The following is a 12,082-nucleotide window of genomic DNA, read 5'->3' on the forward strand; positions in this document are numbered from 1 at the left end:
GCCTTTCTTCTTCTCTTCCTTCTAACTTATCCACACTAATTAGGAATGTTTCCTTAACAAGAAGATTTAGAATATACAGAAAAGTATAAAAGAAAAATCCCTCTTATCCCATCTCCCAGATATAACCAAATATTGTGAAATTTATTTCTAGCCTCTTGTCTAGATTTCCAGAGATCATCCAGTATGATTTTTGTCTTACCTTTCCCTATGTTGGATTTAATAATTACCATTATATGATTACCTATTTTGTAAATTTCACTTAATACACAAAATATATTTATTTATTTATTTTTAAAATTTATTTATTCAGAGAAAGAGAGGGAGAGAGAGAGAGGAGGGGGCAGAGACACAGGCAGAGGGAGAAGCAGGCTCCATGCAGGAAGCCCAACGTGGAACTTGATCCTGGGTCTACAGGATCACACCCTGGGCCGCAGGCGGCGCTAAACCGCTGCCCCACAAAATATATTTAATATTTTTTTGTAAAAAAAGAAATGAGTGATTACATAATATTCTGCATTAAGAAAAAAAATGTGAAATGTGACCAGACTTATCTGACCACTCCTCTAACTTCTACATAGTAAGTTGAATTTAATTTTTCACTGTTGTAAATTTTGCTGCAATGTGAATTCTTTCATGTAAATTGCTGCAAATGTTGTTATTGTATCTGTACAACAAATTTCTAGAAATACAGTGACTGGGTCAAAGAGAATGAATTTTAAGGTTTTTAAATCAATGCCCTTAAATCATCTTTTAAAAAGGCTATAGAGTATCTCCTGCAACCCGTGGTAGATAGCCCTCGCTCACTTTTGTTTTCTCTTTTGTTCCAAATGTCGATCCCATTCTAAGTCTAGCACATCATTCACATCTTGGACAGCGAATTTCACATATTGATGAAGGCGCCGAATTTCCTACAAGAAAAAAAATGAGAAAGCAAATGAGTTTTCCAGTAGCTTGGAGGAGGGTGTATTGAAACAATCAAAATAATTTTGCAATATTTTTTATACTGAGAGCCATAACAAAGAAAACACAAGAGGCTTTCATATAATCATTAGAACATATAATTAAAACAAAACAACAGAATCCAACCTTTTTAACTGTGACAGAGAAGCGGTTACAAAGCACAAGGAAACAGATTGTATGTGCTGGCCTCGGGCTCCAGGGAACAAATACTGTTGCTTATTCTCATTTGTCAGCTCCTATAAAGTAACTCAACATGCTCTAGGAACTTTCCACTGCACTCAGTGGTTCCAACAGCACAGCCATTCAGCTTTTGCTCTCCCACCCATGAAATTAAATGTAATACAGACAAAATTATCCTCCAAAAGTGCTGAAAATAAATCTGAACCTATTCTTAGCACAGGACACACAGTCTTCTTACCAGTTGAGAAAAACTCATCTCTTCTCAAAGAATAGTATCAGCACTAGAAATGGAATTGATCATTAACTAAAATTCACACCTATTTATTTTAGGCCTGTGGTAATTTTCTTTAAAATTAAAGAATTCAGTCCAGGGCAGCCCGGGTGGCTCAGCGGTTTAGCACCGCCTGCAGCCCAGGGCGTGATCCTGGAGACCCAGGATCGAGTCCCACATCAGGCTCCCTGCATGGAGCCTGCTTCTCCCTCTGCCTGTGTCTCTGCCTCTCTGTCTCTGTGTTGTACATGAATAAATAAATTAAAATAAAATAAAAAAATAAAAAGAGCCAGGCTGATTTCAGGAAGTAGCAGTAATCTTAGCATCAAGTATAAATTGCAACTCACTACTCGAATGGATGCAGGGAGGTCCTTTGCTGCAAGCAACTCAAGGTGCCACCAGGTCTTAGGTGCTCGCGAGCACTGCTGCTTCTGAGTGCCCTCCCACTCTGTCTACCAGAAAAGCCAACTTCTCTTTTAAGGCCTCTCACAGATACTTCTTCTGTGGCTTAGCTACTCCCTCATCTGCAGCAATGCCATAGCAACAGAGCCCACATTATGTTTATATGTCCCTTTTCTACTACTACTTATCAGCTGCAGGGATGGCAGGGCACAGTGCACTGGTCAAGAGTGCAGGCTCTGTACCAGACTCCAGGCCCAGCATCTATTCATGGTGACTCCTGCACAGTTTCAGTATCTGTTTCCTTATCCTTTTCTTGTACATAATATGTACTCAATGCTAGCTATTATTATCAGCTTAGTACTGTGCAAAAAAGAATAGCATTTCCTTTTGAATGAGGAAAGTGTTTCCCCAAAGCTGCATAGTTTTCTTTAGTTTGGACACACAGCAAGAGGTGAAAACACAAGAAGAAATGAAGTGTATCTAGATGCAACACTGAGATGGGTAATTTGATGAGGGGCGGGCAGGGAGCCTGCTCTGTCTTGCTAAGATAGTAAACACCCACAGTCCTCCAGCAACACCAAAGGGCTGAGAGACACAGCAGGGGTTCCTCAGCCTCTCCAGGAGAAGGATTATTTTCCTACTATCAGTCAGTTGACAGGTAAGGGGTGGAAATGGCAGAAAGTGAGGAATCCACAGTGTCAAACTCTCAAGACAGGAGGGGATTCGTCACACTCACACACTTCTCACATCTTAGGTAAGGAAGTTCAGAGCGGCCACCCATGCACACTTTCCTACCAGGGCTTTGGGGAAATGCGAGGAGGGAGGAGGAGGTGACCCTACTAAAGTTTACGACGCGACAATTTTCAGTAAACTAAAAGATGAAAACAAAAATCAGATTTTGCTACAACAGAGAATAATTATGAATAAATGAGAGAAGTATGTTGAAGTATGGTGTACAGGAAAGAGGCCCAGCAGATGCAGCTTTGGCTCTGGTTCCACTCTTATTAACATCATCATAATGGGCAAGCTCCTTAGACCATGGGGCCCAACTCCCTTATCTGTATAATGGGATCAGTAACTCTCATCTTGCAGAGCAGTTGGTTTTGAAGCCTAGAAATAATGTGCAAAAAACACCCAGCACAGTACTTAGTGCTCAACGAGTGGTTGCAACATGAAATCTTATTATACATGATTTGATAAATATATTTTTAAATTCATTTTTTCCACAGTATGCTTTCTACCAAACTTAAAGTTTAATCAAGAATTCTAACGTCAGGGCAGCCTGAGTGGCTCAGCGGTTTAGTGCTGCCTTTAGCCTGGGGCCTGATCCTGGAGACCCAGGATCGCGTCCCACGTCAGGCTCCCTGCATGGAACCTGCTTCTCCCTCTGCCTAGGTCTTTGCCTCTCTCTCTCTCTCTCTCTCTCTCTCTCTCTGTCTCTCATGAATAAGCAAATAAATCTTAAAAAAAAAATAAATAAATAAAAAGAAAGAATTCTAATGTCAGTTTTAATCCTAAAAAAACATGAAGTGGAGAAGTGCTCTTTTCTTTGTCACAGCCAAGGACATCCATGGAAAGCGGCAAATTATTCACAGGCAACAACTTCCTAAGGGCAGGTATCCGAATCAAAACGTCACAAAGGAGAACTGACTTGTAGGAATTTGTTTCAAACAGCTCACTTGGGGCGGGGGCGGGGGATGCCTTGGCTCAGTTGGTTAAGCATCTGCCTTTGGCTCAGGTCATGATCTGAGGGGTCCTAGGATAAAGCCCAATGTCTGGCTCCCTGCTCTTCCCACTTCCTTTGCCCCTCCCCTCTGCTTTTGCACACGCTCTGGCTCTCTCTCAAATAAATAAAATCTTAAGGAAAAAAAAAAAAAACAGGGGTGCCTGGGTGGCTTAGCCAGTTGAATGCCTGCTTTCAGCTCGGGTCATGATCCCAAAGACCTGGCACTGAGCCCCGTATTGGTCTCCCTGCTCAGTGGGGAGCCTGCTTCTCCCTCCCTCTCTCTCTCAAATAAATAAATAAAATCTTAAATAAGAGAAATAAACAGCTCATTTGGACTGGATTCTCCTACCTGGAGCTGGGCTTCACTCTTGGGATCCAATGGTCTCTTATAGAGCAAGTGCAGATACCCAGAGTCACAATCCCTCTCGTTTTGTTCTCTGGCTTCTTCAACACCAGCAAAGCCCTCAAGTAAAGTCGTTTTCAGGGTACTGATATCTCCATGAAGAGACTAGAAAAGGTACAAGGACATATTGAGACAAGGAGTGATATTTCTGAGAAATAAACCTTTTTGTCTGGATCAAGGACAACTGTTGGGTGTTTCTCAAGTAGTTTACATGATGCACCTGTGAGTATATAAAAAGAAATTCATACAAAAAAGTAGTTCACTGCTTAGTAAGAAAAATACAAATATTCACTTTTTAAAAATTATTTTTTTCCTCCTCATTGAAAAAAACACATACTCTAATGACCAGAAACTCAGAGAGTAGGAAGAACTGATGGAACACTGATGGTACCAAAGAATGTGATGGTACCTGAAGACAACCACTGCTGACACCCTGCAGAACTCTCGTCTTTCCCAGCATGCTTTAAGAGTAGGGTTCTGGGGCAGCCCGGGTGGCTCAGCGGTTTAGCGCTGCCTTCAGCCTAGGACGTGATCCTGGAGACCCGGGATCGAGTCCCACGTCGGGCTCCCTGCATGGAGCCTGCTTCTCCCTCTGCCTGTGTCTCTGCCTCTCTCTCTCTCTCCTCTCTGTGTATTCTCATGAATAAATAAATAAAATCTTAAAAAACAAAAACAGAAGTGTAGGGTTCTGGCGGCAGACAGTCTGGGACTGACACACTGTAACTGGGTAGCTTTGGGCAAATTATTTCACTTCTCTATGCTTCAGATGCCTGACTTGCGAGAGACACAGAGCAATAGCACCTACCAAACAGGACAGTTTGAGGATTCAGTGAGATAACACAGTGCCTGGCACAGAGTAAGCAGTAATAATAGTAACATAGTACATACTATTAACAACAAATACTTGATATTTTTATATTGTACATGCTCTTCAACCTAACTCTGTAACCAAGCAATTTATTACAAAATATGGTAAATTTTCAAATATACCTAAACTAGTGACTATAATAGACTTTTATGGAATGGCTGGTGTGTGTCAATGGGGTAGAACTATTATTATTCTATTTTCTATAGGAGAACACTAAAACCTAGAGTAGCTACATTAACTTGCCTAATGTCACATAATGTGTTAAGTGCTGAAGACAGGACCCAGGGCAGCCCCGCTGGTCCAGCGGTTTAGCGCTGCCTTCAGCCTGGGGTGTGATCCTAGGGGCCCGAGATCGAGTCCAACGTCGGACTCCCTGCATGGAGCCTGCTTCTCCCTCTGCCTGTGTCTCTGCCTCACTCTCTGTCTCTCATAAATAAATAAATATAAAATCTTAAAAAAAAAAAAAAAACAGGACCTGAACTTGGGCAGTCCTAGGTAAACTACTCATCGTTCTGAAAAAAACAACACCAGGGTCCTTAAAGAATAAAGTACACCCATGGAGTGCATGGAGAGCAACTGTTGAAGTGTAATTCAACTCAGAAAGAACATCAGTAAGCACAGACCTCTGTGGTCTCTTTGATCTCCAAAAGAAAGGTGTGCAAGTCATCAGATTCTGTTCGCAGCATCTTCATCTCCTCCGAAGTGCCCACTTGGAAACAGGCCTTGGAAGTCCGGGCTTTCAGCTCCCCCAGCTCCTTCTGAAAGTGTGCAATCTGCAGAAGCCACAAAAGAGGAAGCCCCTCGGTGTGAATGGCACAGCAGCACTGTCACTGCTCTGGACCCACAGAGCACACACCCCTGGGGTGCATCATGGCTGAATGCCAGTTCATGCATGAGGCTGCACTCAGAGCCACTCCAGTCTCACGGTCAGAGCAACTTCTGCACAAAATCTGCAGGAATGACTTTACCTCCTCCCCGATTCCAGCCATTACGGGATCTGACTCTTTCCACTGATGTCCCTGCTTTTCTGAAACAGGAGGCTGAAGTGATTTTGCCTGAAATGGAAAGCACAGATTGACAGATGTGCCCCCACCAGTATGGCTTCTTGAAGCAGCTGATTCGGTGCTTGGCACACTTGTGATACAGTCACTCTTCCCTCACCTGTTCTTTTGAATCTATACCTCCTTTGTGTTAGGAATGTTCTAGACAGTGTAGAGAGAGGTGAACAAGATAGAGGAGGTCCCTGTTCTCATGGCACTTACATTTTGCTGGGCCAAAACAGGTAGAAAGCCAACAAGTCAGATCATTCCAGCTGGTGATAGCAACAGGACAAAAGTAAATAGGAACTTAAGAGAAGGGGCACTACTGGACAAGAGGGGGCCCAGGACGCCCTCCTAGAGCACAGTCTCTGAACCTAGCCTCGAGGCAAAGCGGAAAGCTCTGTAAGTTCTGGGGGGAAGTACCTTCCAGACACTGAGAAGAGCAAAGAATGTAAGGCAGGAGACATCTGGCATGTTGGAAACCAAGAGATGAAGTAAATCTGGGGCCCAATGAAATGAGTAGGGCCACTGGAAAGGCCTGGGCAGGTCAAGTACAATTAACCCAAGGAGCTTGGCTGTTTTTCTAAGTGTGCCGGAAGACTACTATTGGAGTTCAAGGAGTTTGTTTCTTGATTTATGATTTAAAAGGTCCCTCTTGGGATCCCTGGGTGGCGCAGCGGTTTGGCGCCTGCCTTTGGCCCAGGGCGTGATCCTGGAGACCCGGGATCAAGTCCCACGTCGGGCTCCCGGTGCATGGAGCCTGCTTCTCCCTCTGCCTGTGTCTCTGCCTCTCTCTCTCTCTCTCTCTCTCTTCTGTGTGACTATCATAAATAATAATAAAAAAAATAAATAAAATAAATAAAATAAAATAAAATAAAATAAAATAAAATAAAATAAAATAAAAATGTCCCTCTTGCTGCTAAATCGAGCAGAGATGTCAGCAAGAGAGAAGAAAGGAGACCAGTCAGGAGGATAACGAAGCAAAAGAGGACAATGGTCTAAAATATGACGTTAAAAGGGGTGACAGATGCGGATTTATGCCACGCACATGCCCCATCAGAGGACAGCTGACGAGATCTTCCGCTAGTAAGGACTAGGGGGAGGGAATCCAGAATGACTTCTGGGTTTGGGGCTTGACAAACCACCCAGAAAAGGCTCTGGGGAAGAGAGAAATCAAGAATTCTGCTGTAGAGACATTATAACTTGAGATGGCTTTTAGATTATTTAATAACTATAGCAATTACCATATAGAGCATATTTAGACTGCATTAGCAATCATTAAAATAGCAAGCATTTACCTAATAAATACCTTGTGTCATGCACTATGCCAAAAGCTAAACCTATAAGCTGGGCATTTACTATGCACCCCGTAAAACAGCAAGCATTTATGTAACAAGTCCCACATGTCAAGGATTATGCCAAAAACTAGACCTCTAAGTGGGGCATTTACTGTGTGCCCTGTGCGGTTGTGTTGAGGGCAGGAATGGGGTTGGCTGGGAAACGGAAAGAAAAACCCGACTCTGGTCCCCAGGGAACGCATCCCATCAAGTGGGAAAGTGACATAAAATTCTCTTTAAGTTAAACCATAATAAGAAACTGAGGTGACAGACTGTAAATCTAAACATGAAAATAAAGCTTTTGGAAAAACACAGGAAAACATCTTTTTGACCTTGGAACCAGACTATCTAAACAGAACACAAAAAGCACTAATCATAAAAGAAAAGGTGATATACTGAACTATATTAAAAACTTGTTATCAAAAGAAACCATGAACAGAAAAAGCAATTAAAGCATTTGCATTATGTGTGTGTGCACATGCTTGAGTGTACCCAACAAGGAACTCTGAAAGAAATCAGTAGGAAGACAGACAACCCCATAGAAAAATAGATAACAGATATAAGAACAGATATCCCATTAAAGAAGATATTCAATTCTGAGGTCACCAGGGAAATACTAATTAAAACTAAAAATACAACAATAAGAAATGAAAATAAAAAAGACCGATGAGGATACGGAGCAGCTGGGCCCTCATATACTCCCAGCGGGCACTTACGAAAGAGAAACATACACATATGTTCTATGACCCAGCAAATCCACTCCTCGGTGTACTCCAACGGAAATGCATACGTATATTCACCCACAGACCTCTCAACTAGCACGCTCACAGCAATGCTATTTGTAATAACTGAAACCTGGAGGCTCGTCAGATGTCTGTCATGGCTAGAATAAATATTTATAGTATAACCACCCAATGAACTCCACACAGTCACAGTGATATGGGTCAATCTCACAAACATAACGTTGAGTCAAACTGCCAGATACAAGAATACATACTGTATTCTTATATACTGTATGATTCCAATTTAGAGAAGGTACAAACTGGCCAAACTAAGCTCCAATGTCAGAAATCATAGCAGGTAGCCCTTTTATCAAGGGGAATAACTAAAAGGGCACACAGGAGAGAGGATTCTAGGGTCCTGGTGATGTGCCACTTCTTGATCTGAGTGTTGGTTACCAAGGCATACTCAGCTGGTATATGGGAATACTTTTATTTTCCTGTGTGTATTATGTGCCAGTAAAAAAATTCAGTAAAATAAGATGTTATGGATAAACTGAGATGTTCTGGAAAGCACAGAGAAGGAGGGCACTGGATAGATTTCTCAGTTACTTTGGGAAGGAGATAAAAAGCAGGTGCTACAGTCTTGAGACAGAAAGAGATTACAACAAAGTGAATAGCACAGTATGGACAATCTCAGGAACCAGCAGAGACAACAATACTATGGCTCTGGGGTTGAGGTAAATGGCTTTTGGGAGCACACATTACAAATGTTCCAAGTTCATACTTTAGTATTTCCCAACACACAGCCCTCAGTACTATTTCAAAGGGATGAATTCTAAAACATGAAAGCCCACTTTATGATAAACATGCATGATAGGGGCAGTAGATGAATACACACACTATTGGAAGCTAGGTTTAAACATACCTGAGGAGAGCCTGACTTTGCCACTGGAGGGGTTATCCTGGGTGACTTCTGTACCATTGAGGGCACTGGGCTTGGGCTGCCCTGAGCAGACCGCCCTGCTGGAAATAAGAGGTCAGTGAAAACAGATAGTATTTCTTGTCATTATTTCTCTCAGCATATGTGTCCTTTCCTCAAAGCTAAAAAAAAATAAGCTTCTCAGTGTCCCCGGTCGCCCTTCTATGATTTTTGTTACCAAGAGTGACACCTAGTTTTGTCAGGCCTATTCCTAGATAATGAAAAAAAAAAAGCTATATTTTTAAATGCAAGGCACTTTTATAAAGCAGGTATAACTGGAATATCTCTGTTTGTAGGTGTAGGCCCAGGAGGCTCCCTGGCCCATCCTTACTCCCCAGAGACTCCTGCTGCATCTCTGGGAACCAGGGACAAGTTTAAATAATCCCAGTACCTTGTAGAACTCATAAGAGTCTTCACGGCCCTCCTGGAAGCTTCTAGAACAAGCCCTGCTCTTTTGCACATTAGAATCACTCAGAGAGCTTTTAAAAAACAAACACACTAAAAATTCACACCCAAACCTCACCTCCAGAGAACCTGACTGAGCTGTTAGGGAAAGGATCCCCAAGGGAGTCTAGAGTGCCAATGGAACTGTGATCCATGGTGTTATTCCCAGCACCCTCCAAACTTTAAGAATTAAATAATGGCGACGGCAGGGCAGGGTGATCTGGGTAGTAAGCAATGGAAATGGAGATCGTGTATGGGCATCATGGTTCAAATTTTCTCTCCTACGCTGAAAATAGATGTGAAAAAACTAAGCCACGACTCCTTAACTTTCTGGGTCATAGACAGATGTCTTTCAGAATTGGAAGAAAGTCCTAGAATGAGGTGACTTTGGCAAACTCCACAGGCAGTCTTTTCTCCTGGGCAATAGGGAAGATAGGTATGAGAGAGGATTTCAAGAATTCACAACTCAATGCCTGCTCAATATTTACCAAGATAACATTATTCCTGACATTCAAACACTAAATGGTTACCCAAACATGTCTGGCTAGGTATCATAGCTGACATTCATGAAAATATCCCACTTAAAAATTGAGAGAGATGTGGCAAATACCATGCTAACCACATGAGCAAATTCACACTACTCATATCAGGACAAAACAAAGTCATGGGACATGTATGTACCCATCACCTATGTGGTATTACTGCCCAAAACGTTCAAATAGTATTTCGTTGTGTGGAAACAATCAAGTCCAAATTGAGGGACTATTCCCAAATCACTGGCTTGACCTCTCCACAAACATCAATGCGGAGAAATATGAGAATGGCAAAGAAGTGTTTGACACTGAGACTAAAAACTGGAAAAACTGAAATAGGACATATGGTCCTTGACTGGAGGGGACAAAGCCATAAAGAACACTACTGGGACAACTACAGAAGTGTCAATGAGGGCTACAGAGTAGATTATGGTTAAATCTCCTTAGCGTGATAATGTATCACGTACCCCCATATTTAATAGATACGTGCTTACACATTTAGGGGTGAAGTGCCTGCAATTAACTCTCAAATATTTTAGAAAAAAAATTTTTGCTAAAAAGAACACAAAGCATATGGCACCAAATGTTACCAAGTGTTGTCTTGGCAGAGGGAGGGCACAGTATTCATTAGAGTACATGCAACCTTTCTGCAAATATGAAAGGAAAAAAAAAAACAGGTACATCTGGTCATGGAGTTGTACCATGCCCTTCGATCCAACTTGGTTATGAGAACCAATTCCACTTGTCATCTTTATTTAATAGACTTGCTCACAGTAGGGCTGGTGTGAAAATCACAGGACAACCATCAGAGGCAGTAAGCCTAAGTCACTGCAGGCTTTTCCTCCTCAAGGGAACTTCATGGATTGTTCTATAACTGCCCTTCATATAGGGCAGGCTCCACATGAAGACAGATGTCACACAGCAAGAGACTTCCTTTGAATCATCAAGCACACTTAGCATCATGAAAAATGTTGGGAGAGCCAAGCATGGCAGCACCACGGCCACGGCAATCTTCCCAACTGAGAGTACAAAGGTTAGAGCTCATCAGTGTGAGGTATAGGAAGCAAGAATGAATGATCTAGTCTGACTATGGCAGCTCGGGCTCCTGACAATGGAAACATGCAAACATAAGAATTTGGGGCTGAGCTCTGGAGCAGTTTGCTTCAAATCATACCTGATGCCGAGGGGGAGACTGAGGACTTTGAAGACACGGAGCCCGGTGGTGCTGAGAGGGGCGTGGGGTGGTTGAGGGGTCCAGAAGCGGCTGGCTTGGAGGTGGAGGGGAACGGCAGCGCGGGTGCACCCTGGGAGCTGATGGCAGGAGCGGAGGGAGCCACTGCAGTGAACCTGAAACGGCGGCCCAACTGTGTGAGAAGCGCTCTCAAGGAGGCTCCTTCACATTGATCATGAGCAATGCCACCAATGGATAACTTACGGCTCCTATAGTTTTCTTTGTGAAACATAATGTTTAGCTATTTCTTATAAAAAGCGAACGCTGCAAGGAAACATTTATCTTATCCTCTGTGTACTAAGGAGTCAACTATTCCATGAATTATAATGAGCTCTTTATATAAAGGAAAAATGAAGTTTATCAGGTTGTGAAATATTTATTTTCCCTTCTATCAAACCAAGTGGAAAAAAAAAAAAAGGAGGCTAGGACTCTGTTACACTTAGGAATGTCTAGTATTGTCCTGCCGATGAAATTACTGAGAACTCACTTTGGGGCGCTCACCTCCTCTGGGGAGTCAGAAAGGCAGAGGAAAGCAGATCACTACCTTTAGGGTGCTCATAGGCATGGAAAGTTAAGTTTTACCTACAGGGCAAAAGCCTGTAAACAATCTAAATTATCCAGCATGAGCCGACTGGCCACATACAGTACAGTGAGGCTACAAAGTAGAATTTTTTTTTTTTTTAGATATTTTATTTATTTATTTATTCATGAAAGACACACACAGAGAGAGAGGCAGAGACAAAGGCAGAGGGAGAAGCAGGCTCCATTGCAGGGAGCCTGATGTGGGACTCGATCCCGGGACTCCAGGATCACGCCCTGGGCCAAAGGCAGGCGCTAAACCACTAAGCCACCCAGGGGATTCCCCTACAAAGTAGAATCTTAGGCAGCCGTTAGAATGAAGTGGCTGTGTGACAATGGCAGCAGCAAGGGTGACAGCCAGCACTGCCTCCGTGGCAACAAAAGGCAGCAAAGGAGAGCAGGAAAGC

General features: G+C 42.8%; 1 protein-coding gene across 7 annotated transcripts in view; it reads right to left on the reverse strand.

Moving 5' to 3' along the window:
- The window catches only part of NUP214 (nucleoporin 214), a 103,984-nt gene that overhangs the window by 73,854 nt on the left and 18,048 nt on the right, over positions 1 to 12,082 (reverse strand). For 5 of the 7 annotated variants that reach the window (XR_004818844.2, XM_025475507.3, XM_025475505.3 and 2 more), the window contains 6 exons: positions 11,040 to 11,212; positions 8,835 to 8,932; positions 5,779 to 5,865; positions 5,434 to 5,583; positions 3,889 to 4,047; positions 805 to 908 (listed from right to left, as the gene is read on the reverse strand). Coding sequence is in view for 6 of the 7 variants with exons in the window: in XM_025475507.3 (XP_025331292.1) it covers positions 805 to 908; positions 3,889 to 4,047; positions 5,434 to 5,583; positions 5,779 to 5,865; positions 8,835 to 8,932; positions 11,040 to 11,212 (771 nt within the window). In the remaining variant the exon portion in view is untranslated. The remainder of the gene's footprint in view (positions 1 to 804; positions 909 to 3,888; positions 4,048 to 5,433; positions 5,584 to 5,778; positions 5,866 to 8,834; positions 8,933 to 11,039; positions 11,213 to 12,082) is intronic. The other 2 variants (XM_049114400.1, XM_025475506.3) reach the window with 1 other exon arrangement.

Source organism: Canis lupus, chromosome 9 (genome assembly GCF_003254725.2).
Source record: "Canis lupus dingo isolate Sandy chromosome 9, ASM325472v2, whole genome shotgun sequence".
NCBI classification, from domain to species: domain Eukaryota; kingdom Metazoa; phylum Chordata; class Mammalia; order Carnivora; family Canidae; genus Canis; species Canis lupus.